Genomic DNA, 25,456 nt, shown 5'->3' with positions numbered 1-25,456 from the left:
ATTTGGTCGACTGTTAAAAATTCTAATGATTTTTGCAACTAGTGCACATCTGATGGTGGACCATGGGTGAAGTCATGAAATCTTCCATCCAGACATTCACCAATTTAGCAACGGAGGGTCCACAGAGACTGTACGCTATCCACCGGGAAACCTGAACAGATATTTTCTTCTGTTTCCGACATACAGGAACTCAATTTAACCATCCTTGTTAGGATTGGCGTTAAATTTACAAGGGCTGTGGGTTTTACTCCTGCAGTGGTTGGTTATAATTTCCCAAGAGAGAATACTCTGAGTTTTTGAGGAAGTAAAAAATGTAAATATGCTTTATGAAAAGAGCCTGCAAAAAAAAATCCCGCCCTCCCCCCCCCCCCCCCCATACCCTCAGCCCTCTCTCTTCCACAGATCTACCGATCTCCCTGTTCTCTATTTTTGTTGTGCTCCCCTCTCTCCCATTCTTGTCTCCCGCTCCCTTTATTACGTTTTATGTGTCTGTTCGTTTTTTCTGTTTAATGTGATAGCTCTTACACGAGTCTCGACAAAAATAAATATTAAAGACGGAGGTCATAAGCGTTTGGAAAGACTGGAAGGTAAGGAGCTCCAGAGTTTGGCAGTGGAGGGGAAGAAACAAACATCATAATGGCCCACCGTTGAGTTGCCAATGGCCATGCAATAATCATGAGATGTAGTGGCTTGTCGAGTATTCCGTGGTCTCGCTGGTTGCAGAGGTATACAAGCAGCAAGTTTTTGGGCACAGAAACTGAAGTAATATCTGTAGCAGAGAGAGCCAACTTTGCGGTGTAATTCGAGGGGGTCCAGTTTTGAGGTCAGATTGGGAGAGTTAAGTCAGGTTACTTTGGATTCAATTCTGTCCAGTAAGTATGTGGAGTTAGAATCTCCCCAGATATGAGAGCAGTACTTAATAAAAGGACTAGTCAATCCTTTATATTGTTGAAGAAACTGTTGAGAGGAGAAGAATCTTCAACATCTGAACAGGACTTCCAGTTTCTTCGAGGCAGGCTCAGCTATTTGTTTAATGTGTGGATTCAGGATAAATTTGATGTTGGGTAATACCGAGTAGGTTTATTGTATCACATGGTGTATTTGTGGAGCTTTCAAAGGAGATTGGAGAGTTAAGATGAGTTTTTGAGAGAGAATGGGAAGAAATTGAGTTTTGGAAGCATTCAACTTAACTTGATTGCTTTTGCCTCACTGGGAAATTCTGTCCAAATTCAAATTTAAAGAGGTAGCTGTGATTAAATGAGATGTACATCAAGTGAGGGTGGATGGGGAAAAACATGGAGGAATGTAATGCCAAGTCATCAGCATACGAGTGCATTTGGTTATTTGTAGAAGAAAGAAGGTCAATGATATAAAGAAGGAAGTGTTGGAGACAGGATGGAACCCTGAGTGGCACCGCTGTTTATCGAGGGGAGATAGATGTTCAACCATCAACAATTACGGAGATAGAGTGGTCAGAGAGCTCGATTAGAAGAGAGCAAAGTGAAGGAGGAAAACTGGGTCCATATTACAAGGTTGGCTCGGCTTAGAGTGCTGCACCTATTGGTGCAACACTCACCTACCAGCTTTGCACTCCATTCTGTAAGGTAACGCAGCTTTGGATGCGAGGATCCATAAGGAGGAATTTGAAGCGTGCGACTGTCGCGGTCATTTTAACAACACTCACCAGGTTCGTACCAAGAACCGGAACAAGCCGAACGACCATAACAATATTTAAAGTTTGGTGGTGAATGACTGGTTGAGGACCTTAAGGTCCTGAGTTCAAGTTACAGCAGTGCCAGAGTATCACGAGGTGTGGTTAACCCAGCTTGTTAGGTTTCCTCTACATGCAATGTAGAGGAATACCTATTGTTACAGCTCGAGTTTATTCTTGATCTTTTCTCCCCCAGTTTTTCATGTCAGGAAACGTTAAAATTAATGTGCTCTGCAACCATTGATTGGCACGAAATTTTCATCGTGATTGGCTCGACCTGTAGAATCTTTTACTGCTAATTTTGATGTCATAGGTCATGTGGTATGGGTGCCATCTTGGGGGAAAAAAACCCTTCAACTTTGCCCCTCTATATCTCAAACAGCTTGATGGAAAAAATTGAATCGTAGCTCATTCTAAAGAATTCTGCATTGGGACCAAAAATATATTGTTACGTTTGTGGGGGTTAGATATGAAATACCTTGGTGAAGGATTAACATATTCAGTTCGCTGATATGTTAATCCTATTCAAATTTCAAGTCAATCGGATGAAAATTAAGGATTTTAGAAATTTGAAAAAAGTGGTTGACCTTTGGCCTATGATGACCTTTTGAATTCAAAAATATATAGGTTTTTGTCGGACCACGAATGCTACCATTTCGTGAAGATCGGTTTAAAATTCTGACCTGTACGCAATTACAAGTGAGCAGACAGACAGACAAACAGGGGTGATCAACATACTTGTCAAAAACAAATTATTTTGCCAAGTAATAACGCCCAAGACCAACCAATATACTTGAAAAATCTTCGATTTTTGCAAGTAGCAAACAGACACAGGGGTGTAAACAACCTCCATCCACCTTCGGTGGTGGATGTAAAAAATAAATAAAGATTCTATTGAACCGCTTGATTGATCAGTGTGAAACCTTAAGCTTAAACCAATGTAGACGTCAAGTGGAGTAAGTGTTTAAAATTTCAACATGATTGGTTGTATAGCCTGAGGGGTAGCAGTTGTTGTGTGAAGAAGAAGAAACTACATTATCTTCAGCTAAGTGACTTTTCGGTGTACCTTTAATTATCATGAAAGTGGGGTTGTGTGAAAGCAAGGTTGTATCAAAGTGTGTCCGATGAAAGTGGGGTTGTATCAAATTGGGAAGGAGGAGGGAAACCGGTCATCACTACCAGCAGTTATAAAGTGGCAGTTCTAGTTTTTGTTATTTTGAGCATACTGGGAATACATTGCTGGGATGAATGATCCCGGTGTGCACTCCGATTTAGAATGGGTACACCATCTCTTTGCGCATCGTAAGAGGTGACAGGGTTGGCGTCAGGAAGGGCATCTGGCCATAAAACATTGCCTCAAGCAGGGAACCATGATTGTCATGGGACCCGCAAGGCTAACAGAAGGCGAACCAAACACATTTCCAAGCTGGCCTCCAAAGCCAGTCGCCGACTGGGCATTCTCCGTCGTGCGAAGTCCTTCCTTGGCACACCTGAGCTCCTCACCACATGCAAGGCTTTCATCTGCAGCTCAATGGAATACTGCTCTCCCCTCTGGGCTGGTGCTCCTGCCTCACACCTAGCTCGGCTTCACGCTGTAGAAACCAAAGCTTTCAGAATCATTGGAATCTCCCACGATGAAGCCGATTGCAAGGGCCTTTCACTTACTCACCGCTGGCAGGTTGGTGGTCTTTCTGTCTTTTCCCCGACTCCTCTCTGGCCTAGCCACCCCAGCCCTGTCTGTGCTCTGTCCCCCAAATATTCCTACAGGTCACACAAGATCTACCTGCAACCCTCTTCTGGTGAAACTGCCAAAATCAAGACTCTCTGCTCACCTTCACTCTTTCATTCCTCTTTTCTCCCACCTCTGGAACAAACTCCCTCACTCTCTTCAATCCCACTCATCCCTCCAGGTCTTTAAAACAGCTGTTCACCACCATCTCTTATCTTCCCCCATCCAAAACCTTGACCGTTTCTACCCCTATTAATTCACCCCAGATCCACTTTTCTGAAATACCGACTTCTTTTCTGGTAGTCCTAGCAGTGTCCATGTTTTTTTTTGTTTTTTTTTTGTTTGTTTTTTAACCTCTCCCACCCCCCACCCTCCTTCCCACACCTCCTCCCCCCCAAGCCCTCTACCTCACAGATCTCCCGATGTCCCTGCTCTCAAATGTTGTACTTGTGTGCTTCCCTCCTCTCCCCATCTCGTCTCCCTCCCCCTTTATTTCGTCTTGTGTCTGTTTTTTTGTTTTTGTCATTAATGTTGGCTCTTACACGAGCCTCGATCTTGTATACAAAAAAAACCCTGCTTCTTGTGGGGAAAATGGCCTTAAAACGATTATTCATTCATATTCATATACAGAAGATCCCTGGTGTTGGGCTAGCGGCTAGGGTGCCGGCTTAGGATCCTAGGATCCTGGGTTCGAATCCCGGTCAATCGCTGAATTAACGCCAGGGGGGTTGACTCAGCCTGTCATCCTTCCGAGGTCGGCAAATTGAGTACCAGTTCACTGGTAATTCCCTGCTTGTCGTTAAAGGTGGCAAAAAGGGTTGGCGTCAGGAAGGGCATCCGGCCATAAAACATTGCTTCAAAAAGGGGACCGAAAAACAACAACAACCACGGTTCCCGAAAAAGGCCAACCCCCGCTTGCGGGGAAAAATGGCCTCTAAAGGTGGTTTTTATTCATATACAGAAGAAGACGTCTGAATACAAATGGACACTGATGGGCTTTGCATTTTCAGATGTTTTCTGGTACTCTATTATATTCTTGCATAAACATGCGTGAACACATCTAACTTTTTTTGTTGTTCTGAAATGAAGTTGTTTTGGGACAAAAACTGGGTCTGGAATACTCTACAGAGAACACTGAATACTCTACAAGCCACCAATTATTTTTTATACTCGCCAAGTATTTTATACTATATTACCTGCAATGTTGAACTCGTGTTATCCTCTCATTCCCTCACTGCAGATTGCTAAAGACAGTGAAATGAAATTAATCAAGTCTCAGCTTCACCGTGTAAGTCATTCTAAATCTTGTTTCCTTTGGGAATTAAGTTCTTGTGTTTCGGAAACTATGGCAATAATGCAGTGAACATGTGGATCAGATTGCAATGTTTCTTTGTTTTATTTCAAAAAACATTCCTGCCGCTTTATTTTATTTCAGGCGGAGGCGGAATTGCAGCGTGATCGGAAGTTGTTGTCGCGTTTGCAGCAAGAGCACATCTCGTAAGTACCCAAATACACATTATATATATTCAAATGTTCCTTTTTCATTGTTTAATGCCACCTCTGCATACAATCCCAGGGACTTGCAGTGTTTGGAGAAAATCCAGGGCGAGCTCAAGGTTATGAACGACTCCGTTGCCCGCATTTCCATCTCCCAATATTTATCAGGATTTGCTTCATTTGTTCACGAGGAGGCTGCCAACTTCCCTTCACCCCCAACTAAGAAATCCAAGGTGCATTTCAATATTTGCTTGCTAAATACGTTTTTGCATGTACACACTTCACCACTAACAAAGACCAACTGCCGTGTCAAAATTTAAAGACTGCAGCAAAGTAAAAATTGTTTCTGGAGATGCTTTCATCATGGGAACAAAAATACAATGTCTTGGCTAAGCCTCAGCCAAAGCTGTCCTCAACAAGAGGGTCAATCCAGAAGGTTGGGGTGTTCTGAAGTTCTTATGAGATGGTAACGATCCATGAAATGCTAGTTTTGATTTTCTGATATATATTTATTAAGTAAAGTCTTGCTGATTGAATATTGAACGAGAACAGCACTCGGTAGAGCGCATTCCTTCGCCAGGCTGAATAATTTACGTTTTGTATCCTACTGTTAGACCAGATTTTCATCCGGACCTCAATCCAAATCTTTTTCCTCTTGTTGTCACTTAACCAACTCTTCCACCAACTTTCGGCATAATCCGTCCGCAACTTTTTAAAATATCGTGATATACTGTATGTCGCCCCTCTCATCTCTGTGGTGAAGAATCGCTTTTAAAAAGTCTAGGATCCAGATCCACACCAAAGTCTAATCAATTTCTTCTTGTCACACCCAACCTGTCCACTAAGTTTTGTCCGAATTCATCCATAACTTAAGATATCCTGCTCTCATGGACAGACAGACAGACAGGTGAATATGTAACCTTTGGTGGAGGGAAAAAATGGAAAGTGTTTTTTGGACTATTGAGCCTCTCCTTTCAATGAGTTTTTGAACAACACATTTGGGCATAGTGAGATGGAGGTGTAGAAATGACAGCAATACATAGTGAGCTTTGCATGAAAAGCCAGATAAATTGTTGGACTCTGCAGAGCTTGGGAGATGATGGGGTTTGACCCCTAACCTCCACCCATATAATGAGATGTGCTGAATAATGATCAGAGAATGATCCATGTTCGGCACCAACTCATCTTTTGAGCTGTAACATCTTTTTACTAAAAAGTAACCCTTCAGCACCATTATTTTATTTTCTCCAATGAAGGATGAATCCCAAAACGTCACCACCTTCTTGTGCAGTGGATGAATTTAAAATTTTCACCTGTCACCAGAGATTGACGGAGGTATTCACCTATGTTTGTTTCTTGTGAAATTGAAGATTTGCAAGTATATTGGTTGGTCTTGTCTGTCTGTCAATCTCAAACATGTATGTATGTATGTATAGGATCTCCTGGGAATCGCATGAAAATTGACAGTGACCTTGACCTTTGACTTGAAAAAACGAGACTTTGTGCTTGTGATGACCTCCACTAGGTGGTGAGGTTGTGTGAAGATCTCGACCCTTGGATCCCCTTGAGCCATAGACGTTGTGGACCGACTTTAGATTCCTTTGACCCTTTAGCCCTATTTGGAGCCTAAATATTATTGGAAAATACCCTTCACAAATTTAAAGACTACTTGGAACCTTTATGCCACCTCGACCCTTTGTTCCACTTGGACACCTTTGGGGCAGGACCTAAGGACACCTTAGGACCAGGCAGGGGTGGGCAACCAATTTTTTTTTCAGTCTATCACAGAAATGGCCACAGTATTAATTTTTAAAAACTTCTTTTTTTTCGCTAAATACATTCATTTCAGGATTCTAATGCCCCTCAAGGTCAATTATGAGTATAAATGCAGAAGTACAAAAAAATACTTTTTCAAAATGACAAAAGTGTGAAATTTCAATGAAAGATTTGGCAATCTTGTTCTGTCACCAATTCAAGAAACTGCGACTCAAAGTTCGAACACAACGTACATCTCAGTTCTGCTTGCAGATTCATATCGAGGCGAGTTCGTTTCATTGGCTTTATCTGTGTCAGAAGAAAACGTTGACTCGCACATCGAGAACAACTTGACAAAGGCGACTTCCAGGGAAGGATACTGTCCTCTTCCAAGAGGTTTTGTCACATTTCAGCCAGAGATTCATTGCGAATTTGTGGAGGCACACACACGGGCGGGGACACGCACACACACACACATGGACGGGGACACGCACACACACACACACACACACACACACACATGGACGGGGATGCACACGGACGGGGACACGCACGCACGCACGCACGGACGGGGACACGCACACACACGGACAGGGACACGCACACACACACGCACGCGCACACACGGACGGGGACACGCACACACACGGACGGGGACACGCACACACACGGACGGGGACACGCACACACACGGACGGGGACACGCACACACACGGACGGGGACACGCACACACACGGACGGGGACACGCACGCACACACACGGACGGGGACACGCACGCACACACACGGACGGGGACACGCACGCACGCACACACATGGACGGGGACACGCACGCACGCACACACGCACGCACACACACACACACGCACACACACGGACGGGGACACACACGCACACACACGGACGGGGACACGCACACACGCACGCACGCACACACACGGACACGGACAGGGACACGGACACGCACGCACGCACACGCACGCACGCGCGCAAACGCGCGCGCACACACACACATACACATACACGCACACACACACACTGCCGGGGACACACTCACACACACACACGCACACACACACGCACACACACACACACACACACACACACACACACACACACTGACTGGGACACACACACACACACTGACTGGGACACACACACACACACTGACTGGGACACACACACACACACACACACACACAAACTTCAGACTAGTGGGAAGTTACGAAGGGCGGCAATTTGAAATCCGGCCCCGTGCGTCATTTTTCCTCGACACGCCACTGCTCCAGTGTACTTGCGATCTGTTTTTAAAATTTGCTCTCGATGAAGAACCCAGATTGCAAAAATAATATTCCCATCAGGAAGTCACTCATTGTTACCCAGCAACGCCGGGTACTTTTGCAAGTGTGTATGTACATTGTACATACATGTGTGTATATACAGGGTGAGTCAGAAGTAGCGCCCGATTTCTGTTTATATAGACATTAGGGTGCACATGGTGCCCCTTTAAAAAAAATAAATTATAGAATCAATCTGTCCCTGGTCTCATTGTATTCCTATACCAAAATAAGAAAGCCAGGCAAACTTCAAGAAGATTGGAAACTATTTATGTGTCCCACCACTGCTTTGAATATTCACTGGCAAAAACAAATAAACGGCAATAAACGCTTACAGAAATAGGTGGTATACATACAAAGGACACATGTAGATTGTAGGGATTTATTTTGTTAGCAAACATCGACAGAAAATATTAATGCATGACAGACATAGTTCAGATATTGATATAAAGTACATTTTATATTCCTTCACAAGTTCACACATGTATTCAACAATGTATTAATTGAACATAATGGCCAATTTGGCTAACATACACAAAACAGAAAGGCAACAAACTCATGAATCAGCTGCTTATGACTTTTGGTCCAACAATGTCTTTATTGTTCCTGACTTTTATCATCTGGTTCAGTTGTCCTTTTTCTCAGATTGGGCCTCATCTTTCTGTTCTCTTCAACAACTTGGAGAACATTCTGATAGTGCTCTTCACCGCGAGCAGCTGCCAAGAAGTCGGAGCTCAGCTTCACGCCTCGTTCTGCTGAATCATTCACTACATTGATTGCTCCAACATTGATCAAGGCATTCTTGTAGAATTCTGATTCAGGCCACTCGGAAACATCCAGGGACAGGAACCCTGCTTCCAGCTTCAGAACATGGAAGAAAAACCATGAATCTTCGGTGACAAAGTCAGCAAGTTTTGAGCCGAGATTGACTTCTGTTGGGAACCTTGGTTTGCCGAAGCCTGTTCCGAAACGATTCTTAGGAAGCTGGCGCGGTGTGTCAGGTCTTTTTTGGAGCAGTTGGTCTGCAAGTAGGCGACACATGAGCTGGGGTGTTACTGCTGAATAGTGCCAGTGGTATTAGCTCTCCGGTAAGGTACCGCAGGTGTCGACTGAACGCCTTCAGTGCGCTCCTGGCCACTATGGTGTTGAGTTCCTGATACCGTAGCAGCTTCTTGTACAGGAGGAGGTCATTCCAGGGTGCATCTACACTGATGGAGCATTGCATCCACCAAGTGGAATAGACGAGTGTTGCAAAGGTGACGAATTCTGTGAGCCTCTTTCCCTGGTGCTTGGCTGTTATTGTTCCAGATGGGAGATCCTGGATTTGTGTCTCAAACAGGCAGATTTTCAAACAGTAGATCAATTTCGCCATCCACCTAGCTTCGTGTAAGACACCAGGACACTGAAATGTTGTAGTAGGGTAGTCAGGATCGAGATAGACTGCACACAGCTGTAGAAATTCTTTGTAGTCATCCCGTTTCTGGTCAACTTGTGATGTCACGAGTTGCAAGGTTTCTGCACGCCATTCATCAATTAGATCTTTACCTTCCTCGGGAAATGACGCTAACTGTATTCGGTGCAGTGGCTGGTCGCTCTCATGGGGAACCAAGTTCCAATTTTTCCTGAGACGAGTGAACAGCATGACATCTGGAGACTTGGATGTCTCGATCTTGAGATCCTCAAACACGTGCATAAGAATGACTTCTCCTACGTGATGCCGACAACCAGACCACAAAAGTGGACGTTCTAGGGTTTCCTGTATCTGAATGCATGCTGCGGACACATGCCCTGTGTTGCTAGCGGTCGTATCAAACACCATGTTGCAAATGGAGTCTGTGCAGTTCCAACTGCACAGCAAATCAAATGTGAGCTTTGAAATGATTTCTCCAGATTTTTTATCAGTTCCAGGTTTGTAAGCAGGCACACCAAGAACCTTGATGTCTTTCACATCTCCAACCGCCACAGTCAGCCGCTCCTCATTTTCATATTTATTTGTGAGCGAGGGAAGCAGCTTGCCATCCCAGTGAAGAGAAGCAAACTGTGGAACATCCCACTTCTCCTGGTAACTTTCAGCTATTTGCTTTCCGATTTCTCGTCTGGATTTATCAGCCACAGCATACGATGTATATACTTTGGACACATCCCCTCCAGATTCCTGGACGAATGCCTCAGTGAAAGCAGCCTGTTGTGATGGAGTCATCTTCATTCTGGTAGCAAGTGCAACCATTTTGGGGGATTTCATGATGTTATGAGGTATGAAAGCCTCTGTCCCAGAATGTACCACTCGTCTGTGCTTTCTTCTCGGATGTGTATCCATAGAGGTTCCTGGAAAGAGATCCACTCCATCCTCGGTGTCACCAGGATCAGTATCAGAACTGCTCTCAAATGTTGCTGTAGCAGTTAACTCTGCCATCTCAGCTTCTGCCTTTTCTTGCCTTCGTCTGCCCAGAAGCTTGCGTTGTTCTGATCTCTGTTTCTGTTTCGCGAGGGAAGCGTCAAAACCTCCAAAGCTAGCAATACGATCTGTCTTCATGGACTGCAGGAATTTGATGTCCTCAGGAGTTTTCATTTTCTCTTCAGCATCAAGCGGCCAGAGTGGGAATGTTTTGGAAAGATCCTGCTCATGTTCATGGACTTTGCTCAAAACAGTTGGCATGTCACGGCGACTTTTGGGGATTTGTCTTAGTTTGGAGTTCTCATCGTGCAGCTTCAAGATCTTTTCACATGCTTTGCGTTCACATATCAAAGGAATGTTTGCTTTCTCATAAAAAGGCTGAATCTTTGCAAGCACCAGCTTGGAACAATCCCACTTGGTTTTGTTGGTAGAATATCCATCCTGTATATGGAATATCAGACACCGAAGGACCTGTAGTGCTGTAGGCAAGCGAGATCTAGTTATTTCTGAATCAACGTCCGTGATCGTTTGACCTAGTGCAAATATCTCAGAAGAGTTTCTTGTTTTCATTCTACTAAATCCTGCTGCAGTTGCTGGCGAGCCTGGCGTAGATTCATGCTGGAGTTCATCAGTTGAGCAGATATCAAGAACACCAGCATCTTGTGATGATTTATCCTCCTCCATAATATTTCCTCTCTGCTAGTAATTCTGGCAGCGCACACAAACGTATCACAAATGTGTGTCAATATCTACAACTGGGTAATAGCATCTGTGTCATGACAGGCCAAAGGCAAACATGTCAGCTACATCAGGATCAGTTCCTGCATAATGCATATACTTGCTACAGAGCAGATCAGTCAATCAGCTCATATTGTGACTGCATTGTTATGTCTAGACAATGTCTAGACTGTGCATGTCTAAAAATAGCCCAAATCTAGCAGCAGTTTCCATGGCAACTGTCTGGACATTTCATCCCTGGCATTTCTATTTACAACTTTACACAGGTAAATCAATTCACATTGAACTCTCAAGAAAAAACAACAAATAATGATACTAGTGCTGGAATTAAAGACAGCCTATTTACCATAATATTGTTATAATGGTGGCTTATGGCCATTTTTGTGGAAATATTCAAGTGAATGGTGGGACACATAAATAGAGTCCAATTTTCATAAAAATTGACTAGGACTATTATTTTAATGATTGGAACAAAATAAAAACAGGGACAGGGCAATATGCTCATATGGGGGCACCGTGTGCACCCTAATATACATTTATTTCTACCTTCTTGTACACTGTAATACAAATGTATATAACGATTTCCGTTTCTATATATTGTTACGGTTTTTAGAACCTTCACTAGTAAATTTTAGTAAATGTATCCCTTATAAATGTCCCCCTGTAGATATCCCCATCAATTGGCTTGTTAAAGATCGCACCCTAGTTAGTCCATGAGCAACACGTAGCGAACCATAGGACCTCTCTGTAGTTATTCCATTATTATGTGTTTCAGGTAAGGCTCTGTTCCCAAAAGTTGAATCTGCGTTGCATTAATCAAATAAGATAGGTCCCTTTCGTTCCCTTCAAAAGCGGTGCGAGTGGTTTGCTATCCCCACCAGACGCCATTGCCCATGTGCTCCATCTCGGAGAAGAAGGGGGAGGAGCCACCAGAACGGGCGTGGCAGGTCGACTCGTCATCGGAGGTGGAGTCAGAAAGCCCTTGCCGGCCAACCAGCACCGCGGTGAGCCCAACCGGTAGGCGTGCCCTCGGAGCCCGCGGCTTGATACGGCCAACAGCAATAAAAAGGGCTGCAAGGGACTGCTTGGCGAGTTGAGTGAGAGGGTTCCGAAGGAGTTGGAGTTGGAAGGAGGGTCGGTGAGAAGGTGCAACCTGAATGAGAGAGACGTGATCCAGAGTTGGAAGACGAAGGCAAGGGGGAGATGAGCATCCCAATCGCTGTATGCAACGACCACTCGCAGTGAACGATACGCGCTCGCTGTCTGCCAGAGTTTCCCGCGAGTCGACTCCTGGAGCCGGACCTCGACGCCACAGTCTGCCTGGGCCTTCTCATCCCCTCCTCCAGTGATTCCTGCCTGCTATTCCCCTTTCGTGTGAGTCTGTGTTTGTTCTGTCTGGGCGTTGATTAATTATAATTAAGACTGTTTTAAGGCTTGCCCTGTGTATCTGCTTTTTTGTCCCCCGTCGCACAGCGTAGCGAAAGGGGGACTATGGCTTTCCCCTCCGTCCGTGTGTCCGTCCGTCCGTCCGTGCGTGCGTGTGTGCATGCATGCGTGTTTGCATGCGGGCGTGCGTAAGCGAAGGACCGCATTCAAATTTGGTGTGAGGGTGCAACCCACGTCAAAATCCAAGATGGCCGCCGCCATGTATGTCTGATGCCATGTATGTCTGAACCTTGTCTTCTGTAAATTACTTTCGTTCCTCCTCTTCTTTGGTTTTGTAAATAATTAATAAATGTCTGGTATTCCTTACTTTGGCTTCTAGTTTCCCCCGATCGCTTTAGTCCCTTCTTCCCATTGAATACCTGTGGCGCGATTTTGGCCAAACGCTTTATAGTCGGCTTTAGTCCTTTGTTAACGGCTTGAGCTGCGGGTTGCTAAACCGCTCGGCAATCTACCATCACATCCGCGGTTCGAGCGGGGACTCATTTCCCTGCTTTGCGGAGAGATTGGTGAAGTTATTTGGGAAACCCTTGACCAATCGCCCTGGCCAATCATCCCGCAAAGGAGCGAGATAGTTCCAGGACTCGGGCGGCCAGCTTAAAAGACGAGGGGATTAAACCCCTCGGTATAGTCAGGTTCACTATGTTTTTTCGTTTAAAATCATAGTAGATTAGCAAACCTATACATTTTTGGAAACGTTATTACATGGCAAATCTGAAAATCAATGTTTACATTTGCCAATTCCGACCAATTTGATTCGACCAATTCGACCAATCGACCAATTCCATTCGACCATTTGACCAATCGCTTCGATCGACCATTTGACCAATTCGATCGATTCGATTCGATTTATCGAATTCGATTCGATCGACCATTCGACCAATTCGATTTGCCAATCAATCAACCCTGGTGTTGGGCTAGCGGCTAGGGTGCCGGCTTAGGATCCTAGGATCCTGGGTTCGAATCCCGGTCGATCGCTGAATTAACGCCAGGGGGGTTGACTCAGCCTGTCATCCTTCCGAGGTCGGCTAATTGAGTACCAGTTCACTGGTAATTCCCTGCTTGTCGTTAAAGGCGGCAAAAAGGGTTGGCGTCAGGAAGGGCATCCGGCCGTAAAACATTGCTTCAAAAAGGGGACCGAAAAACAACAACAACCACAGTTCCCGAAAAAGGCCAACCCCCGCTTGCGGGGAAAAATGGCCTCTAAAGGTGGTTTAAAAAAAAAAAATCAATTTGACCGACCTTTGCTTGTGTGGAACGGACTGTGAAAACGATGCAGACTATATTGTCGGATACGACACACAGGACAGTGATGACGAACTCTAAATGGCATATTCTGTAATCGTGTATGTTTGATGCCATTGACTGCCTGTGTATATTTTGTCATCGACTGCCTGTGTAGATGTGAAGTTATACTGACTGCATGTGTATATATGATTTTGCTGACTGCCTGTGTATGTTTGGTGATATGAATTATTGTGACACATTTTGATGTTATTAACTGCCTGTACAAAATGATAACATGTATTTGATTATGCAACTTATCACGAATATAAAGACAGTATTTTGCAATTCAAAACCTTTGATTCGTGTCTTACCATTCCCCATAGCACTAATTTGATACTTTCATTGGATTCCTTGTCCCTGAAAATAGAGGTTTAGTATATTTTAAAAAGTTTTTCGGGTAATTAGAGGCAGAAATAGAACAAAATATGTATTTTACAGTGGCCATTTTGAAAATCCAAAATGGCCGCCATACAGGTATCTCTCCAAATGTAAACATTGATTTTTAGTTTCCTTATGCGATAACCTTTCCAAAAATGTATAGGTTTGCTAATCTACCATGATTTTGAACGAAATATAATTTATTGACATAGTGAACCTGACGAAAGGTGCTCATTTCAATTAACAGCCAATTAAGGGGGAAATGTACGCAGGGGTTATTTATAAGGAATTTTAATACTAAATTTGATGTGAAAGTTCTAAAAACTGTAACTATATATATATATTTCTGTCAGTTGATTGTTTGTTTGCCATTTGTATTGATGTACAAGAAGGTAGAAATATATGTATATATAAACAGAAATCGGGCTACTTCTGACTCGCCCTGTATGTATAAATAGGCTGTGTTGTCTTGTCTCGTCACTGAACTACTCCCTCAAACTTTTGTGAAATCGTACCAAACTTCTGGTATGCACATATCTCTCCCGTGGGTATGTCCTAACGGTATGTTTTATTTATTTATTATTTATTTATTTAAATATATATACGTATATATATATATTTCAACTTAAATCTTGAACTTCAATTGTTTATAAAATGTAATATCACGTATATTACAAATGCATTTGTGCAAAATAATTGTTTGTATTATGATTGGTGTAAACCATGACAACACAGCAACTCAGGTACTGTCATCTATCTATACTAGGGCATGCCCGTACTATATATATATCTAAAATTATATCCCCCCCCCTCTATTTACATGAAATGGTTTGGTCCAAAGCGAACGGCTTGCGAGTACGGTGACAATCCCCCCCCCTCTATTTACATGAAATGGTTTGGTCCAAAGCGAACGGCTTGCGAGTACGGTGACAATCCCCCCCCCTCTATTTACATGAAATGGTTTGGTCCAAAGCGAACGGCTTGCGGAGTTTGGTAAAGAAATCGCCATAGCGTGCACAAACGCGCAGGAAAGCGAAAGAATCGCAAATTAGTTTTAATTAGTTTTAAAACATAGTTTAACGCCAACATAGTTTGCCAACGTGAAATAAATGAATACGCTCTCAAATGTGCCGTCCGAGGCAGAGTCTGTTCGGCACGTTCGGCACACGTGATAGCTCGCTGCTCTCTGATTGGTTGAATCGTTTTTTGGACATAGCTCGGTAACTACTTGTCCGATTAATATGAAACCTTGAAAAGGCACATCCTCGGGTCCCCAGCAATATACCTGGCAAGTTTAAAGTATATCGGACCCGTGGTTGTCGAGAAACAGCGGTCACAGACATACAGACATACAGACATACATACATACATACATACATACATACACACAGAGATTACTGGAATTATAGATAGATATCTAATATCTGGGCAGTGTCTGTGTTGTCACTTAACTACTTCCTCAAACTTTTATTTCCGTGGTTGTCAAGTGTTTTTAATAACGTGGTGCTGAGGTGTTAACAATCACGTGGTGGTGGGGTGTTTTGAATCACGTGGCGGCGAGGTGTTTTGAATTTGTTGGTGATGAGGTGTTTTGAATTATGTGGTGGTGAAGCGTTTTGAATTGTGTGGTGGTGGTGTTTTGAATTGCGTGGCGGTGAGGTGTTTTGAATTGCGTGGCGGTGAGGTGTTTTGTATCTCGTGGTGGTGGGGTGTTTTGAATCACGTGGTTGTGGGGTGTTTTGAATCACGTGGTTGTGGGGTGTTTTAAATCGCGTGGTGGTGGGGTGTTTTGAATCACGTGGCCGTGTGGTGTTTTGTATCGTGGTGGTGGGGTGTTTTGAATCACGTGGTGTTGAGGTGTTTTGAATTGCGTGGCGGTGAGGTGTTTCGAATTGTGTGGCGGTGAGGTGTTTCGAATTGTGTGGTGCTGTGGTGTTTTGAATTGTGTGGTGCTGTGGTGTTTCGAATTATGTGGCTGTGAAGTGTTTCGAATTGTGTGGCGGTGAGGTGTTTTGAATTGCGTGGCGCTGTGGTGTTTTGAATTGCGTGGCGGTGAGGTGTTTTGAATTGCGTGGCGGTGAGGTGTTTTGAATTGCGTGGCGGTGAGGTGTTTTGAATTGCGTGGCGGTGAGGTGTTTTGAATTGCGTGGCGGTGAGGTGTTTTGAATTGCGTGGCGGTGAGGTGTTTTGAATTGTGTGGCGGTGAGGTGTCATCGTCCCAAACTTCCAGTCTGCACCTACCCCTTCCTGTGTGTATCTGCTGAGGGTTTTTTTTGTTTTGTTTTTTCCCAACCTAAATTGCTTATAAAAATGTTATCACAAACACTACAAATAAATTTGTGCAAAATAATTGTTTGTATTATGATTGGTGTAAATCATGACAAAACAGCAACTCGGGTGCAGTCATTATCCTCAGCTAAAACAAGCCTGTTCCTCTGACGTGTGGTGAGCCGAGCCAAGCTAGTATATACATATATTGTAACGAATGTGAGAATTATGGTTGGTTGTGTGTAAATGTCACCCTCCGTAATGTAAAGAAAGGTCGAAGGTCGTCCTCTTAGTTAATTCCATAAACATACACGCAGGGCACCATATATCCTTTTAAATAGTTATTCCCTTATTCTATGTAGTTTAAGGCTGTGTTTCCCAATAGTCGACTCTCCATTGCACCGAATTAAATAAGATTAGGTCCCATCTTCAAAGTGTCAGGTTTGGATGGTTTTCGCCGCAAATGGACTCCATTGAGCACGCGGTCGGTTGGGAGAAGAAAGGCGTGTCTCCGCACCTTGTCATAGAAAGGAGGAGTGAGTCAGCGCCGCTCAACCAATCCAGCACGAAGAGGTTTGGCTTGAGAGGGCGGAGAGAGAACGCTCTGGGAGGTTCGCGAAGGTTCAAGTGTGGGGCTTATATAACCCGCGGGAGACGCCCCCACCTCAGATGAGGTACGTGCCGCGCTGCAGAGGAGATACGGCAGAAGAGTCCTGGGAAGGCACGCAACGTCCCCACGGCGGCCGAGAGAAAGAAGACCGAGGCAACTCACGAAGCGCGCGACGCAGCGGTGCGGAAAAGGAACTTCGCCCGCGCAGTTTGGAACCGCGGGAGTTCGCACGACCACGGCTCGGCTTTTTGACGGTGGTGCCTTCCGGCCCGACCGTGCCCAGTCCCCGCTGGACCTTCCTTGTCTCTCCAAGCCATCCACCTCCGGCCATTCATTCCTGCCTGCATTCCCCGTGTAAGTGTGATCGTTCGTCTGTCTTTCACGTTGTCCTGGGGTTTTAATTAAGAGTGTAATAGGTAAGCTAGTGTTGCGCTGTGTCTTCTCCTGTAAATTACTTTCGTTATTCTTCCTTCTCCTTGGTTTCTTTCGTTGTGTAAATAGTAATTAATAGTAATAAATCCTGTTTTTCCTACTTTGTCCTCTTTCCTTCGCATTCGGTCGCTTAGAGGTTTCCCCATTGAGGGCCCGTGGCGCGATTCGGCCGACGAAGATCAATCGGGTCAGTCTTGGTAACCGGCTCACGGTGCAGTTCGCTTCGCTCGGCGCAACTAGTCCATTACGCTGCGACCGTGGGCGGGGGAGTATTTCCTTGCATACCGGTAGGTGCTGGTATTTAGGTCATAGGACGGTTGGGCCTAATACCCTACCCAGCGCTGACCGGGCGTGACGTCATACCCCCGGGACCACGTCGGTCAGTCATAAGCGAGGGGATTAATCCCCCCTTGGTAAGTGGGGAAGGCCGACGTTGGGTTCCGTAACTATATATATATATATATATATATATATATATATATATATATATATATATATATATATATACACACACACACACACACACACTAGATTGGCTTGGCTCGGCTCGCTCCGCTCGCCTCACCAGGCGTCGTTAGAGGAACTAGCTTATTTTAGCTGAGGATAATGACTGTACCTGAGTTGCTGTGTTGTCATGATTTACACCAATCATAATAAACATTTATTTTGCACAAATGTATTTGTTGTGCTTGTGATATTACATTTTTGTAGGCAATTTAGGTTGAAGCTTTAGGTTGAATGTTTTTTTTTCAAGAAAGAACCCCTCAGCACAAACCGAGGGGAGGGGTAGGTGCAGACTGGAAGTTTGGGACGATTAGACCTCACCACCAAGTAATTCAAAACACCTCACCACCACGCAATTGAAAACACCTCACAGCCATAAAACACGTAATAAAAACACCTCACAGCCACGAAATTAAAAACACCTCACCACCACATAATTCAAAATACCTCACCACCACGTGATTCAAAACCACCAACGTTATTTAAAACACTTCACAACCACGGAAACAAAAGCTTGAGGGAGTCGTTAATTGACAACACACACTGCCCAGATGTGTAGATATATAGATAAATGACTGTACCCGAGTTGCCGTTTTGTCATGGTTTAAACAAATCATAATTCAAACAATTATTTTGCACAAATGTATTTGTAATATACGTGATATCACATTTTATAAACAATTGAAGTCGAAAAAAAAAAAAATTCCCGAAAAGATTCCCTCCAAAAATAGGAAATTTTTTCAAAACAAAATACCCTTAGAACATACTGACAGGAGAGATATGTGCATACCAGAAGCTTGGTACGATTTCACAAAAGTTTGAGAAAGTAGTTCAGTGACGAGACGAGAGGAGACTGCACAGATATCTATATATACAGTCATGTGAAAAAGTAAGTACACCCCATGTAAAGTTTTGACTTTTTCAACATATTTCAACATACAGCTATTTGATCTTCATTTCAACAATATTGATAGATAAAGGTGATATAATATAACAAATATCATGAAACATTTACATTTTATAGTCCATTGTGTAATTTAAATAAACATAAATGCAAATTTCACATGTGGAAAAAGTAAGTCCACCCTTGGCTCTAATGGGTGGTATTGCCCCCTTTGGCAGAAACAACCTCAAGTAGGCGTTTCTTATAACTGTCTACCTGTCTCTGACATCGACTGGGAGAAATTTTTGCCCACTCCTCCATGCAGAATTCTTTCAGCTGTGCGATGTTTGAGGGGTTTCTTGCATGCACAGCTCGTTTCAAATTCCCCCACAACATCTCGATGGGATTTAGATCCGGGCTTTGACTTGGCCATTCCAGAACCCTCCATTTAATTCTTTTCAGCCATTCCTTGGTGGATTTACTGGTATGTTTTGGGTCATTGTCATGTTGCAAGGTCCACCTTCGGTTGAGCTTCAACTTTCCGACAGATGGCCTCACATTATCCTCAAGCACCCTCTGGTATAATGAAGAATTCATAGTGGATTATACGATGGTGAGCTGCCCAGGCCCTGATGCAGCAAAGCTGCCCCAAACCATAATATTTCCACCACCATGCTTTACAGTTGGTATCAGGTTCTTGTGGTCAAATGCTGTTTTTGTTTTTCACCAAACATGTCTTCTGGTACTGTGGCCAAATAGCTCTACCTTTGACTCATCTGTCCAGAGCACATTGTTCCAGAAGTGCTGGTGTTTGCTGAGGTGTTCATTGGCAAACTTTAGTCTTGCCCCGATGTTCTTTCTTGACAGCAAAGGTTTCCTCCTGGCACACCTCCCATGTAGATCAAATTTGTGCAGCCTCTTTCTCATGGTGGACTCATGCACTTTGACATCAACAGTGGCAATAACTACCTGTAGGTCCCGTGATGATATTCTGGGGTTCTTCGAGACTTCTTTCAGCATCTTGCGGTCTGCTCTCGGGCTGAACTTGCTGGGGCGGCCTGGCCTGAACAAGTTGGCAGTTGTTTGGAATCTTCTCCACTTGTAGATGATCTTCCGGACAGTCGAATGATTGATTTCAAATTGTTTGGAGATCTTTTTAAATCCCTTCCCAGATTCGTAGGCATCTATAACCTTCTTTCTGAAGGCCTGAGAGAGCTCTTTTGATCTAGGCATGGTGACGCCGCACAATTCAACAACAAAGAGCAAACCAAACGAAATGTCTGAGGTTTAAATAAGACAGGTTCCTCCAAGATCCTCTTTAACGATGTTCTAATCATTTGCACATGAGCTGGTGCACCTGATTCTAATTTTAGGTATTTGAAGTAGTGATAAATGTAGGGGTGTACTTACTTTTTCCACATGCGAAATTTGCATTTATGTTAATTTAAATTATACAATGGACTACAAAATGTAAATGTTTCATGATATTTGTTATATTATATCACCTTTATCTCTCAATATTGTTGAAATGAAGATCAAATAGCTGCATGTTGAAATATGTTGAAAAAGTCAAAACTTTGCATGGGGTGTCCTTACTTTTTCATGTGACTGTATATATATATATATATATATATATATATATATATATATATATATATATATATATATATATATATATATATATTGTTACGGATCGCGGATTAGATGTTATTTACCGAGCGGTGGTATTGCCGCGACCTAACAATTCCCCCGATTCTTCCCCAACTCACCCGATTCCACCCGACGTTGACCAAGTCGCGCTATGCTAAATCAATGGTTTGGAAAGGACACAACGACTGGGATAAATGAAACGACACAAGGGGTACAGTTCTCAAGACCTCCGGAGGAGGATATAATTGGTGGGGGAGAAAAGGGGTAGATTACAAGGCAATGAGGTAAAGACACAGAAGAGATAGGCACTTAGACACAATCTTATCTATCCCAGACAGACCACAGACAAACAGACCAAGACTGACTTACACAGGGATTGATGGCAGGGAAGGACAGGCAGTCGATAGCACAAGGTGCACCTTGGCTCAGGGGCAGAATCAAACACGGTCCGGTCCAGAGATGCGGGGAGGTATTGCAGCGCTCGGAGGTGGCGTCCTTCTCTCTCCCAGCTCAGGGCGCATCTGACGTCACCTCCCTCTTCCTGCGCATGCTCAGCGGGGAGTGACACGCCCTCGGCTCGTTGGCTCCGCCCCAGATGGGATCGGTCCGCCGCTTCTATTGGGTGCGGGGGGTTACCGGGCTCCGCCCTTGACGAGGAGCTGACAGCGAGCCCCTACTTGGTAACCCCGTCGAGCACATGCTCGATGCCGGCTCGTTGGAAAGGCATGGTGCCCTCCCAACACCCCCCACCAACCAAGCCGGAGTGAGGACGCACACTCCCCGCGCCGCCGCCGCTGTTGTTGTTGTTGCTGTTGCTGTTGTTGTTGCTGAACCGTGAGGAAGAGCTGCGGGGAGGTATTGGGAGGTCCTAAACTCCATAACGGTGCCATACAATCACATTCTGGTGCAACGAAGAGTCACAATTAATGGAAACGAGTCCTTAACTGACATAGACTAAGAATAACTAGCAAGATGTCCTATAGTTGTCTACGTGAGATGCGGTGGACCTGGATGCGACATTTAATGGGGGAAATAGGGGGAGGTCGGGTCTACAGAGTGTTGTTTACAGAAAATGGGACTAGGGAATGGGGGATTGGGGGATAGTTGGGAAGTATGGAGGAAATAGGGGAATATTTACAAGCGGATATGGATGGATGCCAATCTCATATCCGCAACAATATATTTATATAGTTATATATTTATATAGTTATATAGTTATGTCTGTAGGGTGGAGCAATATCTCGAGTCAGGTAGATCTGTATAGGTAGGTATTTGACTGTCGCGATAGGGAATCTACCTGTAATAAGTTCCATGTGTAGTCCGGTTTGTCGGTTTAAGATGTCTGCTTGTGAACATACCAGGATGTTCGAGTGCTCGATAGTGGAGGGATTAAGATAAACCCCTGTGTGTCACACCTGGTAATCAAACCTTTGTCCCTTATGGCAATGCATACTACACCTGTAGACACTTAGACAGGCCCTGTCGTGCACACATTAATTACATTCCCTTCCTTGAGAAGGACTTAGGAAGAAAACAGGCAAGAGGCCAGTTCGGGGCACCGCTGCATGGGCCGCAGCCAGCTACACCTCCGGCAGGCCTAGCCACATCAAGTGGCATGAGCTATCACCACGCTACAGGGAACGAGTGATTGGTTGGCGTGGAAGGCGCGAACCTCAGCCGATCAGCACCGGAGGCATGAGGACGCAACTGAGGAGGAGGGGATTCATTGGAGGAAAGATGCTGGAACGTTCGGGGAACGACGGGAAGCTTCGGTCTGACATCACCAGGCGAAGTGATATAAGGGGGCGCTGCACCGATTCGAGAGCTTGTTCTCAGAGACGACATTGAAGCTCGCTCTCTTCGCCCGGTTCGTGCTTGACTTGGACCCTTCTCTTCCCTCGTGGCTTGGATCGTGCTTCGCGCTGCTCTTGGCTTGGATTCCTGTTGGCTCTGTTCCTCTCCTCGACGCTGTTCTCTCCTCCTGCAATCTCTCTGTGCCTGTCCCTTTGTGCCTCGTGTTGGAGACCGACCTTATGTGGAGATTGCTAGCCTGCGTTGGATGCGTGGTGCTTTTGGTGCATTGGACGCGTGGTGCTTTTGGTGCGTTGGACGCGTGGTGCTTTTGGATTGGTGCTCGGAGGCGGACGGAGGGAGCGGTATGGGACGACGACGGACAAGACTACAGACAAGATCAGGCCGCACTCACAGAACATTTTGCATTACACGACGAGACAATTCTTTTCGTAATTCCTTCCTGTGTCTTGTTTCTGAAGTGAGGTGTGTGGGATCCCAATTTAGGCCCATTATTTGATTACCGTCGCGTTCCTTGTTATCGGGTGCCATGAATAAATCTTTATATTTTTGTTCATTCTAAATCTTGTCGTTAGTGAGTTCATTAATTCCCTGCAGGATCGAAGCTGCAGTCGGCGCGCTCCAGGTAAGTGCTTTTACCACAGCTTCCACTTCCCTTCTTCCTCCTGCGTTTTATAGCTGAATCCGTGTTTGGTCGTCGCCTCAATTAAAGCCGTTCTGGTCCACCCTGGTCTTAACCGGAAGGGTCCGCGCAACAATATGAATGAATGTTTTGAGGCCATTTTCCCCGCTCGAGTGGGGGTTAGCCTTGCGGGCCCCATGACAATCATGGTTCCCTGTTTGAGGCAATGTTTTTCTGGCCGGATGCCCTTCCTGACGCCAACCCTTCGTCGCCTCTTACGATGCGCAGGGATACGGTGTACCTATTCTAAACTGGGGTACACACCGGGATCATTCATCCCAGCAAGCTGGTACTCAATTTGCCAACCTCGGAAGGATGACAGGCTGAGTCAACCACCCTGGCGTTAATTCAGCGATCGACCGGGATTCGAACCCAGGATCCTGGGATCCCAAGCCGGCACCCTAACCGCTAAGCCAACACCAGGTTACAATATATATCACGGTATTTCAAAGTTGTGGAAGGATTATGACAAAACTTGGTGGATGAGTTGGATAGGTGAGACAAAGCAATTACATTTTGGTGAAGATCCGGATTTGGATCCAGCCTATCGGTGGGATACAAAACGTAAGCAGTTCAGCCTGGTGGAGGTATGCGCTGTACTGAGTGCCTTTCTCGTTTTTCTTGTGCCACCAATGCAGACTGCTTGCACTGTCAAGGTGAAGTTATTTTTTTAATACCTATTGTATGTTTGCTTCAGACTTCATCAAAGCGCAAGAACAAACGATGAAGGACTTCTTCCTGTTTGTGCCGAGGCCACTACACGTGCTGTGCTCAAAACCAGCTGTTTGGAGGCCTCGACCCTCTTGGTAACTGCATATGTTCATTATCGAGCCTTTTGTTATAATAGTGATGTTCATGTTTTATATGCTTGTACAGAAGTACTTTACCCCATGGAGTGAAGTGAAATGTTATTGCAGAATGTTTTTATTCATTCAATCCAACATTGTTTTGTTGCTATTGCTTCAACTCTGAAGTGTGTACAGTGTTGTAAATTCCATTCTCTATGTTGATGTTGGCTTTAGATTGTTCACTTGGTGAAAATTGGTTTACTGACCTTGTGTGATTGCCTTGAGGTCTATGCACTCCCCTCAGCTGTCAACCTGTGTTTTAATCCTGACCTAGCGTTTAACTCATCCTGGTGTTTTTACACACAGGGCTCTTTATCATTGTGAATCAATGTGGGCAGCATACATTTGATGAATACAATTGTACAATGATGAATAGCCCTGTCTCTGGTATGGATATTAAACTGGGAATCCCACCTGCCAGCATTGGTCTTTGCACGGTCTGTTATTCATGAAGAGTCAGTGAGTTATCGCTGACACCCTGAATGCATTTGATACATGCTCGCCTTAAGATGAACGTCAGGATCCAAATGGTTTTTTCAGCTTTTGCTGTATTTTTAATCCTATTTTTGAAACTGAATAAACTTTTACATTAAATTGGCTTGTAGTAAAGGTTGTTTTTTTTAATACTCTGAGGGACATTGACTTCCCTGTGAAAGATTTTCAAATTAAACCATTCACACTGTTGCATGGAAGGAAGGAGGCGAGAGGGGGATTCATCGCTAGATTATTTTAAAACTTTGGCTTTATCCATGTTTGAGTGGGTAAGATTATAACTCTTTTATTAGATATTTGCCAGAGCAAAGTCCTGTATTGTAAAATGTGCACTGACTGGGACCTACAATTTATAGAGCAGAATCTGGTAAGGTGGTATTTTGTAAAATGTATAACAATTGAAGCCAGGTGGATGACTTGTGGCACACACGACAGCACTATGAATTGTTTGGCCAGTGGATGGCAAAACCATAAAACTACAGATGTCAACTCGATTATGCCTTGCCAATCTTAAAGGGAAATGGTGCAATTATAATTTTTCTGACACCGTGCAGAAGGGATGCGGCACCATTCTTCTACGAGAGAGTCAATTGACTCGCACCTGTTTGATGTTGGTGGAAAATTCTGTCTCGGGCATCGTTCCAGAATATTCCATAAATGCCCAATTGGGTTCAGCTCTGGTGACTGAGAAGGCCATAACATGGATAACATCAGTGTCATCATGCTCATGAACCCATTGGGAGACCATGTGTGCTCTGTGGGTGGTGGCATTGTCATCCTGGAAAAGACCCCTCCCAGCAGGAAATAAATGTTGCAACATGGGTTGAAGATGATCACCCAGTACCATTGAGTAGCAATTGGCATTGATCCTGCCTTATAAGGGAATGACTGAACTCAAACCATGCCACGAAAATGCACCCCACAATATTAGAACCACCAGAACCTTTTAATGTTGGAACAAAGCACTCGGGGAAGTAGTTGTTCAGGGTGGTGCCACTCATGCA

At 44.5% G+C, this 25,456-nt stretch overlaps 1 protein-coding gene across 3 annotated transcripts in view; it reads left to right on the top strand.

Moving 5' to 3' along the window:
• LOC137434170 (uncharacterized) overlaps positions 1-24,557 on the top strand; it is a 93,452-nt gene extending 68,895 nt beyond the window's left edge. For all 3 annotated transcript variants that reach the window (XM_078785723.1, XM_078785724.1, XM_078785725.1), the window contains exons 8-11: positions 4,681-4,728; positions 4,876-4,937; positions 5,017-5,170; positions 23,810-24,557. In XM_078785723.1, the coding sequence (XP_078641849.1) occupies positions 4,681-4,728; positions 4,876-4,937; positions 5,017-5,170; positions 23,810-23,839 (294 nt within the window). In that variant the 3' untranslated portion in view covers positions 23,840-24,557. The remainder of the gene's footprint in view (positions 1-4,680; positions 4,729-4,875; positions 4,938-5,016; positions 5,171-23,809) is intronic.
• The last annotated feature ends 899 nt before the right edge of the window (positions 24,558-25,456 follow it).

This window comes from Myxine glutinosa, chromosome 10 (assembly GCF_964187855.1).
Source record: "Myxine glutinosa chromosome 10, kmMyxGlut1.1, whole genome shotgun sequence".
NCBI lineage: Eukaryota > Metazoa > Chordata > Myxini > Myxiniformes > Myxinidae > Myxine > Myxine glutinosa.
The sequence above is the reverse complement of the archived record's forward strand: the minus strand, read 5'-3'. Positions and strand labels throughout refer to the sequence as shown.